Source organism: Wolffia australiana, chromosome 1 (assembly GCF_029677425.1).
Source record: "Wolffia australiana isolate 7733 chromosome 1, ASM2967742v1".
NCBI lineage: Eukaryota > Viridiplantae > Streptophyta > Magnoliopsida > Alismatales > Araceae > Wolffia > Wolffia australiana.
Genome location: NC_135835.1, coordinates 26,470,926 through 26,497,135, shown reverse-complemented (window position 1 = coordinate 26,497,135; position 26,210 = coordinate 26,470,926). Strand labels below are relative to the sequence as shown.

General features: G+C 41.4%; 2 protein-coding genes across 5 annotated transcripts; one reads left to right on the top strand and one right to left on the bottom strand.

Annotated features, from left to right (window-relative positions):
* Positions 1-1,521: 1,521 nt before the first annotated feature.
* Positions 1,522-6,967, bottom strand: OXP1 (oxoprolinase 1). 4 transcript variants are annotated; one of them, XM_078587163.1, is made up of 2 exons: positions 6,841-6,967; positions 1,522-5,361 (listed from the first exon to the last, which is right to left on the bottom strand). In XM_078587163.1, exon 2 carries the CDS (start codon positions 5,353-5,355, stop codon positions 1,636-1,638), a length of 3,720 nt encoding a protein of 1,239 aa, XP_078443289.1. In that variant the 5' UTR covers positions 5,356-5,361; positions 6,841-6,967; the 3' UTR covers positions 1,522-1,635. The 4 variants fall into 4 exon arrangements, with proteins under 4 accessions (XP_078443289.1, XP_078443297.1, XP_078443305.1 ...); XM_078587171.1 differs by having other exon boundaries at positions 6,817-6,954; XM_078587179.1 differs by having other exon boundaries at positions 1,522-5,364; positions 6,817-6,928.
* Positions 6,968-11,094: 4,127 nt separating this feature from the next.
* Positions 11,095-13,603, top strand: LOC144712817 (ubiquitin-conjugating enzyme E2 20-like). Its single transcript, XM_078587152.1, has 6 exons — positions 11,095-11,311; positions 12,157-12,184; positions 12,256-12,483; positions 12,794-12,857; positions 12,933-12,992; positions 13,451-13,603. Exons 1-6 carry the CDS (start codon positions 11,172-11,174, stop codon positions 13,492-13,494), a joined length of 564 nt encoding a protein of 187 aa, XP_078443278.1. The 5' UTR covers positions 11,095-11,171; the 3' UTR covers positions 13,495-13,603.
* The last annotated feature ends 12,607 nt before the right edge of the window (positions 13,604-26,210 follow it).

The window sequence follows — 26,210 nt, the reverse complement described above, 5'->3', positions numbered from 1 at the left end:
CGATCCACTGAAAACTAGACACAAGGACAGTTTCAAAATAATAATTATAACAAGAAAACTACTCATAAAATTCTCAACATTTCTTATTTCCCTTATTAAAAATAAAATGCAAAGACAAAATCCAAAGAAGATTGAAATTGTAATTATAACAAGCAAACAACTCATAAAGTTCTCAACATTTCTTATTTCCTTTTATTAATAAATAAAAAGCAAATACAAAATGCAAAGAAGATTGAAATAGTAATCGTAACAAGAAAAAATCTCATAACAAGTTCTCAACATTTCTTAATTTCCCTTGGAAAAAAACAAAATTTAAAGAAGATCGAAAGAATAATCATAACAAGCAATTGACTTCTAAAGTTCTCAACATTTTTTAGTTTCATTTCTTAAACATATAAGTTAAAGACAAAATGCAAAGGAGATCAAAATAATAATCATAGAAAGGAAACAACTCATAAAGTCCTTGACATTTTTAGTTTTCCTCATTGAAAAAAGAGCAAGAGCTGGAGTGACGAAGACGAAAGGTTATGAGCAGCAGCAAGAAATTCATTTTTATTTTACAAAGTCAATTCAAGAAATTCATCTTTGCAATAAGGGAAGAGGGATCATCATGAACCGCAAGAATTCAAGTAAATCAAAAGAAAATACAAAGACAGAATGCAAAAGAAGATCAAAATAACAATCGTAACAAGCAAACAACTCATAAAGTCCCCTACATTTGTAATGTCCCCTTATTATAAAACTTAAAATGCATAGACAAAATGCAAATAAGATGAAATAATAAGCAAACAACTCATAAAGCACTTAGCATTTCTTATTTTCCCTTATTTGAAAACCAAAATGCAAAATAAGATCAACACAAGTAATCATAACAAGCAAACACCTAATAAATTCCCCAATATTTGTAACTTCCCCTTATTAAAAAAATGCATAGACGAAATGCAAATAAGATCAAAATAATGAGCAAACATCTCATAAAGCCATTAACATTTCTTATTTTCCCTTATTTAGAAAAACAAAAAGCAAATAAGATCAAAATAACAATCTAAACAAGCAAACAACTCATAAAGTTCCCAGCATTTTTAACTTTCCCTTAGTACAAAAATAAAATGCATAGACAGAATCCAAATAAGATCAAAATAACAATCTTAACAAGCAAACAACTCATAAAGTCCCCAACACTTTTAACTTCCCCTTATTTAAAAAAATTCATAGACCAAAATACGAGTCAGATCAAAATAATAATCCTAATAAGCAAATATCTCATAAAGCCCTTAACATTTCTTATTTTCCCATATTTAGAAAAATAAGATGCAAAAAAGATCAAAATAATAATCATAACAAGCAAGCAATTCATAAAGTCCCCAACACTTAAAACTTCCCCTTATTAAAATAAAGTAAAATTCATAGACGAAATGCAAATCAGATCAAAACAATAATCATAACTAGCAAACAACTCATAAGGCACTCAACAGTTCTTATTTTCCCTTATTAAAAAACAAAATGCAAAGAAGATAAAAATAACAATCATAACAATCAAAAAACTCATAAATTCCCCAACACTAATAACCTCCCCTCATTAAAAAAATAAAAATGCAAAGACAAAAATAACAAGAAGAAGAAGAAGATGGACAATCAAGAAGAAACAGGAGACCCCCAGCCACCACCGCCAGGAGTAAGGATAAGGACGGCATCCCCGGGGTCCACGTCGACACTATTCTTCCCCCCGAGGTAGATCCGACGGCCGTCCTTCTTCACCAGCAGATTCACCCCTTTCGCCCCATCTCCGCCCCCATTCGCGCCCCTCGGCGCGAACACCCTTCGCTCGCTCAGCACGCTCACCGTCACCCTCCGCCGGAACTCAATCTCCCTCACAATCCCATCTCCGCCCCGAAACCGCCCCGCCCCTCCGCTCCCTTCTCGGATCCCGAACCTTCTCACCCTTACCGGGTACCGCCGCTCCAATATCTCCGGATCCGTTATCCTGGTATTGGTCATATGGCACTGGACCGCGCTCGCCCCGGCCCAGCCCGGCCCGGCCCCGGCCCCACCCCCGACCGTCTCGTAGTAGCCGAACCCCCCGTCACCAAAGGTCAGGTTGTTCATGCACCCCTGCGAGCCGGCGCAGGCCCGGAACGCCGCCAGCACCACGTCGGTCACCCGCTGCGAGGTCAACACGTTCCCCCCCACGACCGCGGCGCGGTCGGACGGCGCGAGCAGCGAGCCGGCCGGCACCGCGATCCGGACCGCGGCCAGGCACCCCTGGTTCAGCGGTATGTCCTCCCCCAGCATCGCCCTCAGCGAGTATATAACGGCCGCCACCGTCACCGCCGGCGGCGCGTTCCAATTCCCGTAGACCTCCTCCGTCGTCCCCGCGAAGTCAAACACCGCTGACCCGTTGACCTCGTCAACGGTCAACGTCAGCCGGATCGCGGCGCCGTCGTCCATGAAGTCCTCCACGGCGGCGCGGCCGGCGTGCCGCCGGAGCATGGCCCGGACCGCGGACTCGGCGTTGGCCTGGACCAGCCCCATGTAGGCGTGGACCGTGGGGAGCGTGTACTGGTCAACGAGCTCGTGGATGAGAGAGATACCGCGCTGGTTGGCCGCGACTTGGGCCTTGAGGTCCGAGAGGTTGTCCGCCAGCCGCCGCGTGCCTCTGAGGACGGCCGCGGCCTCGGACTCCTGGAAGACGCCGTTGCGGACCAGCTTGAAGGATTTGACCGCGGCGCCTTCCTCGGAGAGGAGCTTGGAGAAGGGCGGCATGCTGCCCGGGGTGGCGCCGCCGATGTCCGCGTGGTGCCCACGGCTCGCCACGAAGAAGATGGGGTCCACGGCGGGGGGGGCGAAGACGGGGGTGATGACCGTGATGTCTGGGAGGTGGGTCCCCCCCGCGGCCGGGTGGTTCGAGAGGACAACGTCGCCGGGGGCCAGGTCCCCGGCCCAGTGGGCTATCTGCCACTTGACCGCGGCCGACATCGACCCCAGGTGGACCGGCACGTGCGGGGCGTTGGCCACCAGCGAGCCGTCCGGTCCGAAGAGCGCGCAGGAGAAGTCGAGCCGCTCCTTGATGTTGGTGCTGACCGCGGTCCGCTGTAGGGCCCGCCCCATCTGCTCTGCAATCCCCATGAACCGGTGGTTGAAGATCGACACGTGGACCACGTCAACGGCAGCGTCAGCGGTGCCGCCGCTGTGGTCAACCTCTATCCTGATGTTGCCGTAGGGGGTCACGGCGGCGGTGCACCCCGGCTCCACCACCACGGTGCTGTTCCCATTCATGATCAGCGCCGGCCCGGCCACGGTCTGCCCCAGCCCCATCTCCTCCAGCTTGAACAGCGGCGTGTCTCGCCACCCCCCTGTGAAGTACACCTGGCACGTCGCCGCCGGGCGGGCGGCGGCGCCACCGCCGAACAGCTGGCGGGGCTTTAAGATCGCCGTCTCCCCCACGCCGCGCGCCCTCACGTCGGAGACGACGACATTGCGGTTCTCCAGCCGGAAGCCGTACTCTCTCTGGAATTGCCCCACGAACACCGCCTCCAGGTCCATGGCGGTGGTGTCGGCGCCGCCCGGGAGCTTGACCATGATGGCGGTGTCGGTCCCCTCGTAGCGGAGGTGGAGGAAGGCGTCGACAGAGATCCGGTCCGGGGTGAAGCCCTGGTCAACGAGTTTGAGCTTGACTTTGTCGGTCAATGCGGCGGCGCGGCGGCCGGCCTCGAGGACGGTGGCTTCGTCACCGGAGAGCACAGCGGCGAAGGGCTCCTGGAGATCCTCGACGACGTCGGCCAGGCCCATGCCGTAGGCGCTGAGGATGCCGCAGAAGCGGTGGACGAAGACGAGGGACATGCCCAGTGCGCGCGCTACGGCGCAGGCGTGCTGCGGGCCTGCACCGCCGAAGCAGGCCAGCGCGTGGTTCCTCGTCTCATGGCCCTTCATCTCGGTCAGCTGGCGGATCGGACGGCACATGGCCTCGTTGGCCACTTGGATGAACCCCAGCGCCACGTCCTCCACTGTCATGGGCGGTGCCGCCTGGTCCTGGGCTTGCCTGTAGGCGTTGACTTCCGAGGTCAACGTCTCGAAGGCGGCTCGGGCGGCGGCGAGGTCCAGGGGCTGGTCCTCCCCCGGGCCGAAGATGGCGGGGAAGTGAGCCGGGTCGACCCGGCCCAGGACCAGGTTGGCGTCGGTCAGGGCCAGCTGGCCGCCCTTCCGGTAGCAGACTGGACCGGGGTGGGCGCCGACAGACTCCGGCCCTACCCGAAAGGACCCGAACCGGAACTCTAGCTTGGACCCGCCGCCAGCCGCCACCGTGGTGATGTCCAGCTGCGGCGCCTGGATGGCGGCACCGGCAATCTCTGCCTCCAGGACGTGTTCAAAAACACCGTCGTAGCGGCTGACGTCAGTCGAGGTCCCGCCCATGTCGAACCCGATCAGCGGCTTGCTCGTCTCGAGCCCGTGCAGCGTCTTGGCGTAGCCGACCACGCCTCCAGCCGGACCGGACAGAACCGCCTTGTAGCCAGAGAACCGGCTCTCTGCCGCCAGCCCGCCGTCCGACTGCATGAAGAGGACGTTGACCGTTGACTGGTCAAACTTGGACATGAAGGTGGAGAGGTAGCGGCGGATGATGGGGGTGAGGTAGGCGTCCACCGTGGCAGTCAACCCACGGGGGACGGCGCGGATCATCGGAGTCAACGACGAGGAGAGGGACACGTGGTGGAATCCTGCTGCCTCAGCGAGCTGCTGGACACGGAGCTCGTGGTGGGGGTACGTGTAAGAATGGAGGAGCACCACGGCGAGGGAGGTTATCCCCTGTTGGACGAGGTCGCGCAGGGCCGGTGCGAGCGCCGCCTCGTCGAGGGGGCGGCGGACGTTGACCAACTCGCCAGAGATGCCGAGCTCGACCCTGTCTGAGTCAACCTGGTCATCATCGTGGACGAGGTCAACGCGCTCGTCGGCTTCGACGACGGCTTCAAAGAGAGGGGAAGGCCGGGAGACAGTGAGGTCGAAGATGTTGGGCCGGGCCTGGCTGCCGATGTAGAGCAAATCCCGGAAGCCACGTGTCACGCAGAGAGCCGTCCGTTCGCCCTTGCGTTCCAGCAGGGCATTGGTGGCGACGGTGGTGCCCATGCGGATCCAGTCAATCCTGTCCGTCGGAATCTTGGATGATCGGGGGATCTTCTGCCCAGTGTGCTGCTCCAAGATCCGGCGGATGCCTTCAATGGGGGCATCTTCGTAATTTGCCGGGTCAACGCTGAGCAGCTTCATGACTTGGCCCTCGCGTTGACCAGGGATATCCGCATAGATGTCAGTGAAGGTTCCACCCCGATCAATGCAGAATCTGAACTTGCTCTCTGGGCTTGCCATAATTTCCTGCTTGAATGAACAAAAACAAAATTTTGATTTAAAATCCAAATTTAAGAAGGATTTTATTTGATGATTCTATGTTCTTTTCGAAGAATATTTGATGATTGTATTATGGGAGAGGAAAATTTGGATTTCTGATAATCCTCTGAGAAATGATCTTTGGTAGATCTAGGAGGTTGGAAGAGTAGACATCATCAAGAGGACAAGACGGATGAAGCTGGCAGAGTGGATGTCACAGAGTGGAGAAGACAGAGGAAGCTGGCGGACTGGACATCACCAAGAGGTCAAGAAGAGGATTACAGCGATGGTGTAGTCATCGATTCAGAATACCACTTCTTCTGAGAGCAATGATTACAGGGGCAAAAAGAAAAGAAAAACCTCAACGTCCTTCATCTTTGAACTCGGACTAAAGATAAACAGGAGCAAGGAAAAAAAGAAGAATTATCCATCCTCTAGTTCTTCAGCAGATCCATAGAGGAAGAAAAAATCAAAATTTTATGACATTCTGCAATTATTTTCCCGTGATTTATCAGGAATGATAAAGGAAGAGATCTACTGTCTACTCCCATTTTTAAGTAAAGTATGCATAAAACTGTGGGAAAAAATATAAGAGATCTATAAATCACTCGAACTTGAAGGGCTTATACTCTGGAAGCATCCCTTTTAAGATTAATGTGTTCTTTTTTTGGAATTTTAGAGGAAAGAATTCTTCAATCTTCGCAGAAAATAAACCCATTTACAGATATTTTGAAACGCAAAAGAACAAGTCATGTATTTGACCGTAGACATTACACTTGATCCGGTTGATCAGTACTCATGATCACAAGATTTGGATTACACAGAAAGAAAATCGAGGAGAAGAATAATCTTTTCCGAAAGGGGAAGATAGCAATAAACATAGACAATAAGAGAGCGAGAGAGATTTCGATAAAGAAATGAACTGTCAGGCACATCGAGGGAGAGATAGATAGATAGATTCATTATTAGACAAATACAAAAGACTGGTACGCAAGTCGGAAAGGATAAATTGATTAACCAAATCTATAAATAACAGATAAAATATGTGATACGTACAGTCCTATAACTGGACACGCGGGGAGAATGAGAGAGTGAGAGTTAGATCAGTTGTTTGCTAGAGAGAGAGAGGAAAGAGATGAATCGATCAACAGAAAGATCGAAAGAATTTTAACTGCAGGAGAAGCAGAGATATAAAAATGGAAGTTGAAAAAAAAATTAAGGGACTTATAAGAGGAGAATGAACGGAATGACAAGAAAACCGGGTTAAGAAAAATCTAAATGCGATCAATGAAAATCCGGTAATACGATAAGATCACCGGTCCGCGAAGATCAAATTCTAAACCCCACTAAAATCACGCAATTGCAGAAGCGAGGGGCGCCTCAATTGGGGGAAAAGAAGAGATCGTGTTTATAGAAGATGGGTAGTAGAGAATTGAGCATTACAGAGTAAAAGACGCGTTGTTCTACCTTTCTTCAACGCTCAAGAGCAGATCTCAATCAAAAGACTCAAACTTTATCCGCTTCTCGCGCTGAGAGTTGATCCGCTAGGATCTCCAGCGAGACGATCGGCTGTGAAAAAAACCGTCGATTGTCTTCTCTCTCTTTATATATCTCGTCTTTTTTCTTCTTATCTGCAACCGCATGACACAGTTTTCATTTAATGTTAAAAACAAATATAATTTAATAACATTATATTTCTTTTCACATCATGATGGTTTATTTAATGTCTTCTTTTAATTGCAGTCTTTTTCATTCGACAATGATTTGGATATAATTAGTATATATCTTCAAATGCTACGGCGTACGTTGTTTTGGCTCTTTAAAGTATTTTTACTCTAGAAGCATCTTAAATTGACAAATATATATCACTGCTTAGAAATATCATATTATTTACCACAGTAGTTATTTGAGCTTGATATGTATGTAGATATGACTTAGATATATCCTAATTTTCTAGAGAACTATTCAATATTGAAAAATATAACCCAGTGGACATAGCTGTCTCCAGAATACTCTTTGTCACCCTGAAAAGAAATGCTTGATAAATTTCTCAGCTAAAGTCAATTTTAATATATATCTGAATTTCTCTAGAATATGCTGAATTGTTTTACTTTCGTTTAAAGCATGTTGAAGCATAAATCAGTGTTATGATATTCCTTACTAAACAATTAAAAGTCAATGTATACACTTAAGCTATCTTTGTGAGCAAAATGTGCATTTCATGTTATATGGTTTGGTATATTTAATATTAAGCAAAAAATGACCGTTCTTAATAATTCGATTTAATATCTTTAATATTATCTATCGAATTAATTGTCATTTTATAGAAATCTAATATTCATGGTTTATGTGGGGTCTCCCAAATCCAATATACATTTTATGAGCATTGCTCCAATATTTATTTTATTAATACATATTGGATATTGTTTCGTAGCATCAAATTCATTCATTTTATTACTGATTATGTCTAGAAAATGAATGTGATTAACACATAAGTCATGCCTTATTTCATGGCTTGAGGAGTACTCCAATATTATGTTTTTATTTTTATGTGTTTGATGAAGTATGTGGATATTTAATATTTAATATATGAGCTTAAAGCTGATGAAGTATGTGGATGTAAATGCCGTGGTAGTTTAATGGGTTTCACATTAAGTTTTTTGTGATTATGTCGTTGGCAACTTGATATATTAATTATCTCTTTCATTACTCAATATAATAACTCAATTATTGTAAGAGGATTCTAGGGTTCTATTTTTTGATGAATATGTAAATACATAGTCAATAGTATTTATGTTTTATTTATTGAGCTTTCATGTACTCTTATACATACACACATGCAAACTTCCTATGGTGCAGTCAATTTTCTTGACATATCAACAAAGAATTTCAGTAATTTACATTTTCCCCTCCTAACTTGAAAATAAAAAAAATATCTGTAAAACATATTTTGAATGGTGATGATGTCGAACAGTGATACAATGGTCAGATCCTTATTCAAATTAATCCAGCATATTTATTTAATCATTGAGCATGATAATAAACAAATGGTTTATGCTGTTGAATGAGTTTTGGTACAACCAAATCGATAATATGTTTTTTAAATTATTTTAGAAACATGTTTGTATGATAATAGATGGCCCCATTTTCAGCATGTCAAGTAAATTTATTTTCGACTCAATACAAACTTGTCATTTATAAATTTTCCTTGTTTTTGAAAAACAATTATTTTTATCATCTGTTTTTCTATCATTCATTGTTTGTAAATTGGGCACTAGTAATGTGACTTTAAAAGTACTAAATCTGTTTCATATGCAAAATTATGTTTAAGAGGGTACCAAATCACATATTATGAATACTAGCTTAGGAAAAAATTGAATAAAGTTCATAAAGTTTAGCATGGAAACTTATGCCAGTACTGATTATCATATCATAAAAAATGGAATATTTTTTAATATTTGTGGGCTGCTCACAAATAAGTTAATGATATTTTCATTTTTTGGTATCAAATAAATTAATATTTTTAATATTTGAACAAATTTGTTGAGTGCATTGTATTTGGTACAAGGTTAATGTATTTTTCAAAAAAATTGAGATGTTTTATCATTGATTATGATATCTTCAGAAACCATTCTATAATATTTGTATGTAAATGTTTGACCCAAAAAGGATGTTCTATTTATAACTTATGGTTCTTAAATTGCATCCATAAAGACATGGACAAAGGCTTTCCGGAACGTTTTATTTACAAATATTTGATGTATTTGACATTAATGAATAAGTGAAATCCAGAATAGGATAAAAATACTATATATGAGATAAAATTTTAATACTAAAGAGGGCAGTGCTATAGAGTTACATAAAAACACAATGCAAAAGGAAGATCAAAGGTGTTGGCTTCCAGCAAGATGATCAGACAGGGCTAGGACCTAGTTGCCCAATAATGCATAATATATATATAAAATTAAGATGAAAATCAAATAAATTGATTCATTCCATGGCAAGATGATTTATAGATGAGAAGTTTCTTAAACATGCAAGGCATAGGGATGCAATGGTTGTACATACTACAATAAATTCGAGCAAGCAGAATATCTCATTATCTAGAAATGGTAAGATAATGTTTCTCTCTTGTAGAATAACAATAGAAATATTAGATCCATGAATATCTAAGAATAATAGAGGAACGAAAAGCTAAGAGCTCTTCAAAGAGGGAAAATCGAAGAACACAGACAGTCTAGTTGAATAAGATAATCACTTCCTCTCATGAGTCATCTTGTTCTCCTTTTTTCTCTTCCTTTTCCGTAATAACCAAAATTATGACGTTGATTTCCTACTACAGGAGGATAAATACTTTATATGACATAGGATTGTCCTGGTTTCCGATCTATCATTCTTCTCAAGAAATTTGGATCTTAATAGTGCAAATTGAACCTCCTACATGGTCTGTCTTATCCCTGAGTATAAAAAGTGTATACAAGAAGAACATGCATAATTTAAGGATTTTACAAAGGTTATAATTATGATCATATTTCTCGATGTATCCCATCCGTGATCCATATAACATTAATCTCAGTCTTATCTTCCAATTTCATTAATTGAAATCCATCATTGTTAATCTTAGTCTCAATCATGTATGGCAGGACGTCATGCGGTGCCACACGCGCCTGACTAGCATTCATTACCAACTATGTGAGGGGAATCAAAATGCAGATGCACTTGCCAACTATAAGGTATTCTCTCGCACCCCTTCCCTCTATACTGCATGGCAGAATCTTCCTCGAGAGTCCCATGGCTGCCATCACATCGAGAGACTCGGCCTGCCAACTCTCCACACATGTTGTACACTTGCACCGGACGGCCCTCGCGAGTGGCATTTTGTGTGGAGCACTAGAGGGGGGCGTGCACATGTAAGATGATAACTGATGATGGCATAAAGAATGCACATCCTCCATGCATCACCAACTCCGAGAGACAAAAACGAGCTGTAGGCACATGAGGTCTCCTAGATGACCTGCAGCGTGTACTAGTAGGGTCTGTGTGTAATTGGGATATTTACACTCACTCCACACCTATGAACTCTTATAAACACTCCACCTCCAAAATATAAAAACCCCCCTCGATGGCATCCAGGGCACGGCTGGATCGGTCTACGAGCACAACCTTTGGGTTGGACATACCCTGCACCGTGTTTTTGCCAAAATAAAAAATGATCTTTGACTCAATCATCCCATCATTCTCTCAATATTAATCCTTCTCTCATAGTTCAACTCTATCAATCTTAGTCCACTTGTTTTGCCCCTCTGCTCTCTCTCTCTCACTCTCTCTTGTTACTCTGTTCCTCTACAAATATAAAGTTTTTTTTTCTGCATGAAATCATACAAAGGCTCAAGAGTGTAGGAAATTCTGTATTTTACCTCTACATGCACCATGTTTTTGCCAAAATAAAAAAAATAATCTTAGACTCAATGATCCCATTATTCTCTCATTATTAATCCTTCTCTCATAGTTCAACTCTATCAATCTTAGTCTACTTGTTTTCTCCCCCCTGCTCTCACTCTCTCACTCTCTCTTACTCTGTCTCCCTACATATATGAAGTCTTTTTTCCTGTATGAAAGAAATCATACAAAGGCTCAAAAGTATAGGAAAATTCTCTCTTTTTCCTTTACATCGACTAAAGTTTTTTCTTGGTTGGGATATATATATGCGCATATATTTATCTCTGTATCTCTAAGAAGGGAGGTGGCGTGTTCATAGAAGAAGGGTGATCTCTCTCTGGCGAAGAGAGCGGTGAAGGATGTCGAGGAGAGAAAATCAAGATTTCCAGGACACCAACATCGCCAATGCTACAATCGCCTCTGCAGGCCCGCCGATCTCCAGCGAGAAGCATCTTCTTCCGGCTGCCAAGAGCGTTGACGGCCAAGCCGTCGTGAAAAGGTCAATCTTTCTCGCGACCCATCTTTGATTTCTTCTATTTTTATTCTTTTTTCGTTCGATTGGGCTAACCCGCACAGAACTTGTGGGAATTCGATGGATTTGAAGATTTTTATTTCGCCGATCTCCCATTATTTGTTTTCTGATAGGAATTTTGGACTTCTTACGGATTCCTTTTCTTGAACTTATTGACCTTCGCCCTTGTTCTTTGTAGATTATTCTTAACCAATTAGACCATCATGGAAATGGAATGGAGTAGTCTCTGTGTATAAATAATTCTCTGATTTAAAAATGTTAATCCCATAATTAATCCACTGGGAAGTTGTGGGAATTCGATGGATTTAAAATTTTTAATTTCGCCGATCGCTGATTATTTTTTTCCTGATAGGAATTCTCAATTACGGATTACCTTCCCGACACCACTTCCAGGATATTTTTCATGAATTTCTAGACCTTTGCCTTGTTCTTTGTCGAGGGTTCTTAACCAATTATACCATCATGAAAAGTGAATGGAATTCGTCTCTATGTATAAAAAATTATTCAGTGAATCAATTCTATTTGAATTAAATGGTAGCTTACGAACTTTTCCCTTTTTCTTTGTCGATGACTTGACCAATTTTTTTTGTAAATAAATGATTCTTGACCAAGTATCCCCAAAATGGAAATGAAATGGACTTAGTCTTTTTACGTCAATAAGCCCCTTATGCGTTTAAATTTCTTCATCGCATGGTGAAATTTCGCGAATCACATCTGTTAGAATTAAAGGAAAACTTATGATACACAATGACATATATGCATGTCCCTGTAAGAGATAAGCCTAACATAATATTCTTTTACTTCAAAAACAGGCTCCAATCCGAGCTGATGGCCCTAATGGTACGTCTATTCAACAACTCGGCTAAGAAATTTCTTTGGAGCTGATGATCTGTTCTTCTTTTATCTTGAAGATGTGTGGGGATTCAGGAATCTCTGCATTTCCAGAAGGAGAGAGCATCACTTGCTGGAAGGGAACGATAAGTGGATCGAGTGGCACAGTGTACGAAGGCACCACTTACAAGCTCTCTCTCAATTTTCCCAATGATTATCCATTCAAGCCCCCCAAAGTAAAGTTTGTGACCCCCTGCTTTCACCCCAATATTGATGCCTTTGGGAACATCTGCTTGGACATCCTTCAGGTATATATCTCTGTAGAAATTTCGACATCTGCGAATTTTATGACTTTGGATTTACCCTGATGAGATGGAATCAGTTAGAGGGGAAGGTGTTCGAGCATGGTTCTATGATTTTTTAGTGTAATTAAGGAGAAATTATCATATGTGACTCTCTCTCTATCTTCTTTAGATCCTTTCACTGTTATGATGAGAGATGATGACGAATTGACAGCGTCATATGACATTGAGGACATTGCCATCCTCCTTCAAGCTGCAGATGATAATGATGATGGGTGTTGGATTATGACGGGTATTCACTGGTTTCTCTCTTTAGGATAAATGGTCGTCAGCATACGATGTGAGAACAATTTTGCTGTCCATTCAGAGTCTTCTTGGAGGTTACCATTGCACCTATTTCCTTCCACTTCAATCCTTTTTTTCTTCATTCTTATTTTCCATATGCATCAATGCAGAGCCCAACAATGAGTCCCCTCTCAATACTCAGGCGGCTGCCTTATGGCCCAACCAAGAAGGTATGATCTGTTCTCTCACTCTTTCTCTCTTTAACTGTCTTATGTTTCTCTGCCTGTTGGTACATGTTTTATTTGTGTGTTGTTATTCCATTTTGGTATCTGCAGTTGTCTCTTTAAACGTTGATATATATACTTCTCTCTTTCTTTCTCTTAGCCTTTTTCCGCACCTTTGGCCCAATGCCATCCACAATAACGTGTGGATTCTCTTCAGCATATTCTCTCACATTTTATCTATCTATCTATTCCTTTCTCTGTGTACCCATTTACTCGATCTACCCATCTAGTTATACATGGATCTTCCCTTTTACATGGGCTTAGAAATCTTTACTTATCCATTCGTAGATTTATGCTTCCTTCTCCTCTCTTTTTAGTATTTTTTGTTTGGGGATCGTTTGAAACGAATTTGTCAACTACTCTGTAATGATGTAATCTCTATCCTCTTTTTCTGGGTTTTTCAGAGTTTAGGAAGATGATGGAAAAGATCACCAGGCCGGCTCCATGATTTTTTGGAGAACGGAAGAGGCAAAGACCCTTTTCGTCGATGTATTTGTTGACTCTATGTGCCTTATCTCATTTGGAATCTCATGTGCAATGTATGGGTTCTTCCCCTCTATCTTTCTCTTTCTCTCTCTCTCTCTCTCTCTCTCTCTCTCTCTCTCTCTCTCTGTTTCTCCCATCTTCTCTCCTTGCTTTCTCTTTCTCTCTCTTTATTCTTCTTACTTTTTTTCTTTAACTCATCTTCTCCCTCTCTTTCTCCATTATTTTCAGTATTTCTTCTGCACCCATATTTATCTACAGATCTCATTAGGGTACTTGCGCAATACAGTGTAATACATGGCTTAATAACAAAATAAACATATAAAGAAAAGGAAAGAACACCCACAGACACTCCCCCTCAAACTGGGAGATATATATTCTTCATGCCCAGCTTGCTCATTAATCTTTGAAATGTACTTCCCGGTAGGCCTTTGGTGAGAATGTCTGCTGCTTGGTCAAGTGATCGGACATACTTCTGGATTATGCCTTTATCAATTTTCTCCCGAATAAAGTGTCTGTTGATTTCCATTACGACCATGTTGAACTGGATTATGTGCGATGTCAATGGCGGACTTGTTGTCACAATACAGTAAGACTAGATCATCTTGAGGAACTCTCAAGTCTTCAAGTATTCCTCTCATCCACAATGCTTCATATATCCCCTTAGTCAATGCCCCGAACTCAGCATCAGAGCTAGAGCTTGACACTACATCTTGTTTCTTGATTCTCCATGTAACCATATTACCTCCAATAAAGGAACAATATCATGATGCTGATCTTCGGTCAGTAATTGACCCTCTATAGTCTGCATTTGTGTACACTTCGAGGGAAGTATTTCCCTCTCTTATGAAGGGTAGACCTTGTCCAGCTGTCCATTTCAGATACGCTAGAACTCTGTGGTCTGTGTTCATGTGAGGCTCCTTTGGGTTGTGCATGAACTGACTTAGGGTTCCCACTACGAATGCTCTATCTGGCCTTGTGTGACTTACTTAGGTATATCAGCTTAACAACCAACCGTTGATACTGACCTTTGTTGACTTGGACATCATCTTGGCACACACCTAGTTTACCGTTTGGATCAATTGGTATATTTGATGACTTGCATTCGGTTACCATTTTCTCTTGTAGAAGATATAGTGTATACTTCCTCTGTGAAACGAATATCCCTTCTTCAGAATAGGCAATTTGATTCCCAGGAATTAACGTAGAGGTCTTAGTAAGTTAATGTCAAATAGCTTGCCCAATTGGCTGCTCATGTGCTGGATTTATTTTTAGTCTTAACATAATAGTATCATCAAAATACACTAACAGGATCACAACTTTGCCTCAGATGGAATGTTTGATGAACTGAGTATGATCCAAATGAGTCTACGTGTATCCCATTTCCTTTATTGATTGAGAAAATATCCCAAAGCATACCCTGGGTGATTGCTTTAACCCATACAAAGCCTTTTTGAGTTGACATACTTTGTTTTGCCCTTGTTCTTTGAGTTAACCATCTGAGAGCATGGTTTGGGAGTTGACCCACTTACAGCCAACTGTCTCCATTGCCTCCCTCCATCTTGGTAATTTAATTACCTCTTCCACATTTATAGGTATTGCTTCACTGTCTATGTTGGTGAGAAGTGTACAATAGCAAGGAGAGATTCTTTCATAACTAACAATATGTGATAGGGGGTACCTTCCCTGCTAAGTAAAAGTCATCTTCCCCTTTTTTAGGGAACGTCTCAGGTCTTCATTATGTAATCCTTCTTCAACTGGTTTTTCTTCATCAGTGACAGAGGTTTATGCTTCTGCTCTTGGTCCGGGAAATTCTGTAGTGGGCTTGCTTCATCTTTGGGAGTTTTTGCAGTATTGTGATGGAGGACCATCTCGAGGACGACGCCACGATGACAAAGAACCATCTCGAGGATGACGCGATTGGACTTCGTCAGCTACGCCGAGCAGCTCGCGCCGACGCTCGCCACCCGGGGTTTAAGTACCCCGCGTAAGAACTTTTATCTTTTTACTTATGCTCATTTTCATGTGTGTTTGCATTTTCGGATTCGTGGACTGGGCCAATGTTGTTGGGCCCCGTCCTCGTCGTTTTTACTTTTTATGTTTGTATTTTGAATTTGGAAGGAGAGACCGAACCACGTCTCGCGACGGTTCGTCCTCTCCCACGTTCACTTGGCACCCATCCTCACTATATAAGGGGATGGCATGCCCAAGGAACACCTTGGAGTCATTGTTGAAAAGTTTATTCACAATTCGTCTCCCCCCCTATCGTAGAGAGTAATGTAGGGGGTTTGGCTAGCCCCACCCCACGTCAAGATCACTCCGTGGGTAGAGCCCACGTCTCTCCCGTCGAGATCACTCCGAGGGAGACGTGTTAAAGCGCGCCGTCGAGATCACTCCGGTGCGAGGAAAGAGTTTCAAGAAGCCGCCGCCATCAAGAATCGAAAGAGGCCTTCGTCGAGATTACTCCGGGGGTCTTGGGAGATTCAAGAAGCGTCGCCGACACGTCATCAACCTGGGAAATCTGCTCCGCCGAGGGAGCACACCCCAGATCCATCAAGAACTCCTCTTTCTTGGAGGGTTCTTGGTTGTTACAGTTCAAGAAAGCCATTTCTTGGTACCTTTTTTCCACCCTTCCACCATTCCTGATCCATACCCCCCCTTCTCTTCGTTCTTGATCCACCCCACCACCGTTCTTGAACACCCTCCCACATTTCTTGAATTTCCCCTCTTTCCTCCTTTCCCCATCGTTTCTTGATTCCCAACCGCCTCGTCTTGCCTTTCTTGATCGCCCACCCTCCTTTCCCCATCGTTTCTTGATTCCCAACCACCTCGTCTTGCCTTTCTTGATCGCCCACCCCCCTTTCCCCATCATTTCTTGATTCCCAACCGCCTCGTCTTGCCTTTCTTGATCGCCCACCCTCCTTTCCCCATCGTTTCTTGATTCCCAACCGCCTCCTCTTGCCTTTCTTGATCGCCCACCCCCCTTTCCCCATCGTTTCTTGATTCCCAACCGCCTCGTCTTGCCTTTCTTGATCGCCTACCCTCCTTTCTCCCATCGTTTCTTGATTCCCAACCGCCTCGTCTTGCCTTTCTTGATCGCCCACCCTCCTTTCCCCATCGTTTCTTGATTCCCAACCGCATCCTCTTGTCTTTCTTGATCGCCCACCTTTCTTTCCCCTTGATTTCTTGATTTCTTAATTTCTTGAATTCTTGATTTCATGATTTCTTGATTTCTTGATCTCACCATATCTCCTTGATTCCCCTTCGTTCTCCCCTTCGCCCTCATCTTTCTTGATTCCCACCCTCTACACCATAACCGATTACTTGGTTTTCTGCCCCACCCCCACGACTATTCCCACGATACTTGGTTCGCTGTCTTGCCCGCCCACACGACTACGCCGTGCGCCAGCCAAGCGCGCGCCTTGTGCGCCCTCTGCTCCGACTCTTGTTGCACGCCACCCGTGGACTCAGCTCTCTGCTGGTAGTTACGACCGCACCGTCCGCACCCGGTTTTGTCCTCGTCAACGACACTCGTCCGCACGACCCGACACTAAGCATCCGCTCGATGACTTGGACGCCTTGGACTAAGCGATACAAAGGTCAGTCTCGTCTCCCCTCTATAAACTCCAGTATTATTATCTTCGACAGTCTCGTCTTCCCCTATCGCGTCCGCTACCGTGATATTCTCGAACATCATCAGATAGGACTAGCCACTTTGTCGAGCGTAGGGATTCTTGTGGTAGACGGATTGTCATCCGACTTGGACACCGAACGCTCCAGGGCTGTTAGACGCCCCTCACTTAGTAGACGTCTAGTAGGTCCAGCGGGTCATTGGGAGTTTGACCTTAGGATCACTCCTCTCTCGTTGATCGGTACGGCCGGCGTCGCTATCCGTCAAGTCCTTATCTGCTCATTCGTATTTTCTCATCATTCGGCTTACATCCCTTACATTCGCATCATAACCCTGTGACGTGAAACGTGCCGATCGATCCCGGCCGTCGTCGTTTCACATCATATTGTCTTCTCCCAGGACATGACTGAGTGTCTTTCTAAGGACTTGAACTCCATCCAGCCAATGACTTTCCTGGACCAATTTCTCTGCACTGGAACTATTGTCTTTCTCTCCACTATTCTTCATCATAGTGCACTTTGGAGTGCCTTGATTGGACCTCACTTCTCCTCATTGATGTCATCTAATGAGCTGTAGTTCATTTGATCCTTGTTGAAGTTCACATCTGCTGAGATGAAGAACTTATTCATGGTTGCATTGTAGCATTTATAGCCCTACTGGGTAGTGAGTATCCCAGAAATAGACACTTGATTGATCTTGTAGTTAATTTTACAAGTGGATTGTGAATGTTTACAAAGGTTGTACATCCGAAGACTCTAAATGGAATAGGAGAGTACATATTGATTTCTAGGAAATGAGTTGACATTAAACCCATGGGATTTTGATATTCTAGTTGGTTTGATGGAAGCCAGTTTATTAAATACACAACTGTCAGGAGTGCATCTGCCCAAAATTGAATAGGGACATGACCTTGGAAAAGTAAAATCCTGTTAGTAGCAATCACATGCCCAATTTTCCTCTTTGTTATCCCATTCTGTCGGAGAGTATTTACACAAGTGGACTCGTGAATAATAACATGATCACAGAAGAACTTGATCAAGGTACCATTACAATAATTTTGGCATTGTCAGATACGAATTTATTAATGGTGAAAAAATGCTAATTTTTCATCAAAATACAGAAATCCTGAAAAATCTTGGATACTATGGACTTGTATTTAAAAAATGTACCCATGTTACTCTAATGCAGCCATTGACAAGGATTAGGAACCACCTCTTTCTCGTAATAGTTGGGGTTGTGCAGGGTCCCCAAATATTACTATGTATCAAGACAAATGGAAGATTTTGCCTCTCACTTATGTCATAAAATGAAACTAGTTTGTGTTTTCCAAAATGACACACATCAAAACAGAAATTTGATACACCACTATTCTTAACATAAACTGGGAGCAGTCTCCCAAAAACATCAAGCAATAGATGTCCAGTTATGGAATGCAAAATCTTGATATTGGTCAGCTTCTTAGGTTACCCACCATCAGTGCATCTCCATAATTATCTTCCATTTGAATAAGTAATTTCTTCATTTTAATATATCCAATCCTTCAGTTCAGTACCTTACCAAATAAAAAACACTCATCAGAGTTCATCATAAGAAAACCCTAAATATTTTTCACCAATCTCTGAGGAGAGATAAGTTGAGTTCTCAGTTGTTGTACATGTAGTATTTCCTTGACAAACCCCAAGTAATTAATAAGTCGATTTCACCACTTAAGACAGTGCCAGTCTGAGTTCCCGAAAGTATTTCTACTCCAGCAGTATTCACCTTTCATGGAGTATAACACAAAGAATAAGTGGTGAAAATAAGTCAATATGGGTTCATGCAATCTGTTTCCCCAGAGTCAATTACCTAGTCTAGCTTTAATGGGGATGAGTAGAAACCAATTGAAATTAGATGATCACATGATTTCACCATGGAGGTAGAGCCAAGCATACTCTAAATCCATTCAAATTCTTTCCCCTTGTTACTTAATTCTTCCCCGGTAGTGGCCTGAGGGGAATTATGTTCTTCTTGATGGGCATCTTCATAATGTTCCTCGGTACCTTCCTGGAAAGTATTGTTATACACCTGACTTGAGCAACCAGGTCTTCCATGAAGTTTCCAACATTGATCGGTGTTATGATTGTGCTTCTCACAATATTTCCAGAATAAACCATCCTTTGACTATGTCTTCTGATTATTCTATGTCGGTTGATATTTTGGTGGCATTGCCGTGGACATAAGAATGGTGCCACTATCAATAACAAGTGGCTCTGGAGCTACTATTTTTTTTCAAATAAGTCAAATTGTTTACTCCAGGTCTGGGACTTTTTCTTGGTTTGAAATCTGGCTCCTCATTGCCTCATAATCATTGGCTCCTCAGAATTTGGGTTTCCTATAGGCGAATATTGGTTTATCTCTCTCCACAAAGGATGTAATTTTTATACATAGGATGTCACATTTCTCTCAACTTGGACCAGATTGGTTGCCCTGGTCACCAAGCAATATAGTCTCCTATCCTTGCATTTGGAACTTCCTTTATGTGCATGATCCCATATATCTTTTTATGTCTTCATCAGCATGAAGTTCTTAAACTCCTCTCCAGCCAAACTAAGTTGGAGACATGTACGAATCAGAGCATCCTCTCGTTTCCAAACGTTGTATCCTAGATCTGTAAGATTCTAAGAGACAAATAGGAGTTCAGAGAGATCCATACCTTCTAAGATAAGCTCAATGTATTGTGCCAAATGCAATGTATTGATCCCATCATGTTGTAGTTCTTCTGGTACACTAGAGAAAATAATATGAGTTGACTGCTCATAATCTTGAAAAAGTTTTGGATTTCCTCTGGTTCCCTGTGTTATTCTAGATCTGCTTAGATCTGCACGGTCGACCATATGCTCAAACACGTGTTGGTAGTGCACTCACCTCCTTTGAAGGACTCTACTCTGTTTTGATACAAACAAAGTGGAAAGAGATGGGAATGACTCTACTCTGTTTTGACATCGTATGCTAACATCACTTCGCACAGAGCTCTGGAACGATGTCAACTTCCCAGCTGATCGATGAGGAGAATGACCAACAGAGAGAACTCATATTCTCCATGTTGTCTTCTCCACCTGGCGTAACCCTAGCCGCCAAGAGAGAGAAAGAGGATACAGCAAAAAAAATGACTTAAACTTCATAAAGAGGATTCACCTAGTACTTATATTGGATTACACCGATATGGTCCACGTGGGCCCAATAGGGTGGATCCCAATTATACATATCTCATAAGGGTACTTTTGCAATATAATGAAATACATGGCTTAGTAACAAAATAAACATATAAAGAAAAGGGAAGAGCACCTACTGACCTCTATCTCTTCCTTGCATTGTCGCTTTATCTTCTCATCCATGCCTAGCCTTTCTGACATCTCCCCTACTCTCTCTTTATATGCTTCTCTCTTCATTTGACCATCTTTCTTTGTCTCTACATCACCCGTTTAGTTTGTCTTCCAACTCTTTCCACCCAACAGTCATCCTTTCTTATTATGTTACCCTTCCCCAGGTCAAGACAGATGAATAAAATAATAGGTGATAAATAGGTTGACTAATGACTATAAGGCACCTGTAGGAATGGATGATTTTGGATGACAAACTAAACGGATGACAGATGAAATAATTTTTTATAATATTTTAATGAAATTAAAATTTAACATATTTGAATTGTGATCTAAACCATCTTTCTCCAACTCTTTCTCAATCTATGTATGTCATTGAATCTCTCTCTCTCTTGACCCAGTTCTAACCTTGTATCTCCTTTAATATTTCTCTCTATCTCCAAATATTTATATGTCTTACATGAAAATAGTGTTTCCAGGTAATTTCTGATTTTTCCCTAATTTTCTGTTAATTCTATGAATTTTAAAGGATTTATTGAAGCTCAAAATAATTATTTTTGAATGAAAATGCATATTTAATATTTTATTTCCACATTTATCAGCATGGGAATGAATCAGTGAATTTTCTAGAATTTTTTAGAATTTTTTACGAATTTTTAGGATTTTTCTGAGATTTATTTGAAGAGGAAATGTATTTATTTCAAGGAAAAAAAGTATATTTATAATAGAAAAAAGTATTTTATTATTTTCAAACTTTCAAGGGCCTTTTTGCGAACTTTCGTTGCAAAAAGACCCTGAAAACAGCTCTCGGTCGCCACTACAGGCGTAAAGATCCAATTTAAAATTTTACAGGGTTTTATTGCAATTTTTAATATATATTTTTAATGTTTTTAGGAGAAATAGGAGGAGAGAGAGTGCACCAGGGGGCATATACACAATTCCTTTTGGACGGCGTCCAAAAGCAATTCCAGGCTTTTTAAGGACTTTTCTTCAAAAAGGAGGATTCAAAATGCGCCAGCCAATGAGAGAGCGACACGTCATTGCGTGTTTAAAAACGAAATTAATAAATAAATCAATTTTAAATCCAATGGATTAAATTGGTTTAAAATTGATTTATTAATAACTTTGATCCTGAAGTCCGATTGAGATGATTTTTTATGGATTTGTTCGTCTTGATTCGCTTTTTCTATCTGTACGGTTGGATCATTCAGATCCAGCCTACATTGATAGATAAATATTAAGTACTAAACGGGGGTAAAATAGTGATTTTTACCATATAACCTAAGTATAAAAGCTAAATTTCGAGAGGGGGAGCTTATTCTTGATGGTTCTCTATCACAGCTGCAAGACAGAGAGGAGTCCCACCATGGATCAAGTTATCTGGTACTTTTTCCTTGATTGTATTTGGATTTGTGCATTTTGAATGAGATTAGTTCAATTTCTTGTTTCTTCTTCTTGGTTTTGATCTGAAATTCTAAATAGCTTGGCTTGAGCGGCATGTACAAGCCCTAATTAGGATTGAGAGGAGAATTTGAGGGATTCAATTAAGCATTCAACTAAACAAAGAAAAACTCTAAAAAAATTAGTTTTTATTCTTAGGAGATTAAATTACCCCCATTTCAGTTCTGAATTATCAAAGTTGCAAAAACAAACCAAACTCAAATTAAAAATTCCCTTTTAACCTCTCTAATTGACCTCTTGGATCCTTTTATTAGGATCAAAGAAGCCAATTTAGAGATCCATATTTCTTCTATTCATCTCAACTCTTCTACCCCCCTTTCTAAATTCTCATCTAATTAGGGTGACTTGATCCTCATTGAAGATCAAATTCAGTTTAATCAGAGTGAAACGACCAATACAATCACCAAATCGAATTCCTTACTAGCTTCCCTTGGACGACACTCGTACTTATCACTATACGTCTTAAGTGGAGTTCTTATAAATTTTATTGCATAAGCCAAAATCCACAACGACAAGGGCTAAAAATTGCATAGTTTTTACCCCTATTTTTGGCTTATCAAACACTCTATCCCATCATTCGATGAATCGAATGGCAACACGTGTGAAGACAAGTAAAACCCAAAAAAACATTAACAATTCATATAAAATTAAATATAAAGCCAAAGGTGGAAGTGAGAGATCAATGCCCACATCAACCTTGAGTATTGCAACATTCGAGTCTCCATAATCCAAAACCATTGATATAAGATGACACTGTGGACAAAAGGGTCTAACTAGGGCCGTTAGTACAATATAAACCTGATATATGATAACATGTAATTTATAACATTACTTTCATACATATTGCATTTTTATTTTCATCTGATTGATTATAATTCCATGTTATCATATGAAAAATGAACTAAATTTGTTTTTAGTACATTTTCCTGAATTTTCCGGATTTTTACTGGTTGTTTAGAAATTTTGCAGGCGAAAAGCTCCTATTTTATTGAAGTTTTTGGTATTTTAACTTGTTTTGTAAGAACATAGGGGTTTTTGGAATAGGAGCAGAGGGGCATATATCCAAATATTTATAGGGTGGTGTCCAAATAAAATTTTGCAAAAATGGAGGGGTTTTTCTGCAAATTTCGTGGAGAGAGAAAGCCAAAAAGATCAAACGCCTTAGATTGCTCCATATTCAAGCGTTAATATCTGAAGATCCAACCATCTGATTGAGCCCACATTTTGAGGGCTAGTTATTCATTGTATCCTCTTTTCATCCATATGGATGGATTGACGAGAGGAGACCCAAACTAAAGAAAATTAAGGAATACTTAAGGACAAAAATGGAATTCTCTCACCCCTTTACCCTAGGTATAAAACACTATTTTTCTCTCTTTTTTTCATTCTTGGATGCTCGACCACATTCTGCACTCAGAGGGAAGCTCTCTTTGGATCAGCTATTGTTCTGATATTTTATTTGATTTTTAGTTTCCATCTTCATTGATCTTGATTTGTGCTCTCCTAAATCGCCTTAGCTAGGGCGAAATGTACTAGCCCTTGTCTTGATTCAAGAAGGAAGTTAGCTAATGATCAAATTCTATTATCAGATATAAGAATACTATATAAATTAGATGAATTATTTATTCCTCAGTTAGCTCTAAATCCCCACATTCTTCACCAACCATTACTGTTTAAGAACCCTACATTAAGTATTCTTTTTATCTCATTAGATTCGGATTCTGGATCTTCTTTTAAGGATCAGGGTGAAAGAAGTGAGGACCTATATTCTCTTAAAATTATCTCATTTCTCCCGTCTCCCTCTGCTAAATTGTCTTCCCTTATGATCTCTAGGGATCTATCTTTTATTTAAAATTGAAATAAAAAAATCATCCCCATTTAACATTGGAAATATGATCTTCACTGAAGATGATATCTAACCAAGGTTAAATCTACTAAAGCTACATTATAAATAGCTAGAATTAAATCCTTGAACTCTGCCTCCCTGTGGACGACCCCTCTACTCATCATGTACATCTTAAGATAGAGGGTTTACTATAAATATTATCGTATAAGTTGATTAAAAACAACTATAGTAATTAGCCTAGTTAATTACAGTAAAATTCTACAAATCAATACCTCATTGGCATCCCACAAAGCTTCAATATGATCTTCTGAGACTCATTGTAGAGATTCCCATCATGGGGAAGCACTCAGAACCATCTTATCAATTCATTCCTAGAGGCTTGTTGTGTCCATCCGCATACCGACATGTAAGCCGCCATAGACCCCCTAATAAAAAGAGATCTGATATGTCCAATCTCCCAATTTCTACCTCTCTCAAGTGGGGAATTCCCCCATAGCTTGCTCTAGACCTCTTCATAATTCCTAGTTCATTTCACCAGATCGCTAAGTGGACACTCTTGGAATGACTCTTTGTGTGCATAGGCCTCCCCTCCCACTAAGTCCCTTCTAGTGGAATCTTCGTGTTGCTCCCTTGCGCTTAGACTCTAAGAATCTGCTTCCTTGAAGTAGTGTGGCCTGCCATCAGGCATGAGGACTATCGGTGCCCAAGTCGACTGCAGTTCCTACATGTCAGTGGATCTCTGCAATCTCGGGTGCAGTGACCTTTTGCTAGGTACCAAAAGAAGCATAATTCCCGCACTTTATGTGCCTTCTCGAGTTGCTTGGTAAATCCTTAGTGCTATTCCCCTCAGGCCGACCTAGGAGGGACCAAAAGGAAACTTTTCATATTTCCAAATACTGGAGCTTCTGCCTCAAGCATAGCCTAGATTCAATGACTGCCTCTCAAACTCTCAATTGGTGGGTCTTGCATAGTAATTCATCTTTGTGACTTGTCTTTCTCTACTCCAACCAACTTTGACTTGGGAGGCCCCTCGTCTATCTGCTCATTGTGATGGGATGCACCAGGGAGGGAGTTCCTTGAGGGCTGGGTGATTTTTGTTTGTTTATGGAGCAAGGAGGGAAGTCAGTTATGTATTACATTCATGTTGTGTCTATGCCCTTTCTCTTCTCCTGCCAGTCCCCATGAATTGAGTCTCCTCAATTTGATGAATTTTACAGAGGGGTGATCGCCGATTTGGGGGGTGGGGGAGTGGAGGAGGGGTGATTGCAAGCAGGAAGGATAAAGGTAAATGCTTTCTGGGATGCATCCTATTTGGATTTCATGTGTCAAGAAAATAAAATTGAAGTAAAATATTTCCTAATGAAAGACCACTATTTGGAGAGAATATTTTTTTCAATGAAGTAGAAACATATAACTAAATAGATACTTTGATGAAAGTCTGAGTTTTGCTTACCATCGGTATGGTTAACTATGTTGTTTCAATGGTCACTTTGGGTTATTTCTTATCCTATTATTAGCCCACTAGAGTACACTCCTGTACCCCCATAATTTATTTTAGTCATCTAAAATTGAAGAAGGTTAGCACCACATCCTTGAGGAAGAGAGCATCTTGGTTGTATACTATGGGTTGAATTTTTGGAACCTCTTGAAATGATCTATTGATAAACTCAAATTTAGGGGTGAAATTAGGTTGTTATTGATTTTAATCAATAAAATTTTATAATTTGAGATTTATATAATAACTCTAGATAGTGGAGGAGTAAACATTCTCTCCATATGGAACATATTTTAGGATTTAACAGTCTCTAGATAGTAATCTAGGTAGGATGAGAAAGAATACATGTAAGATAGGAGATAGTGGTGCTATTAAGACAATGAGATGAGGGGGTGTTACTAGTTATTTAATGAAGACATGACAGTCAATAGGAAAATGAGTAGCCATGATGACATAAATAGAATGAATGGAAATGAGGATCTAAGATAGGCAAAGACGTAAGGGGGAGATGAAGGGTGAAGAAGATGAGTAAAAATGAAAGATGAGAGAATTATTTATTTAGGGTTTTGTGTTTTTATGAATGATAAGGCAATGGGAGCCATAGTGATGATGTGGAGGAAGTGGGTTGATGATGATGGACGATGATAGATTAGAATGGAGATGATGATGGATGATGATAGATTAGAATGGAGGTGATGAGATGCTCTAACTAAAGGATGTGATGGAAAATGATAATGTAAGGCATGAAACTAACCTTTGATCCCTATGTTCCACCATGATTAAGAAAATTTTATGATGCATATGAGTCTCCCCACTTCTATGGACCTGCTCCATGCACTCAAGACATCAAGAAAACCTTGATGGATCTTTAAAAGCCTCAATCTCTTTC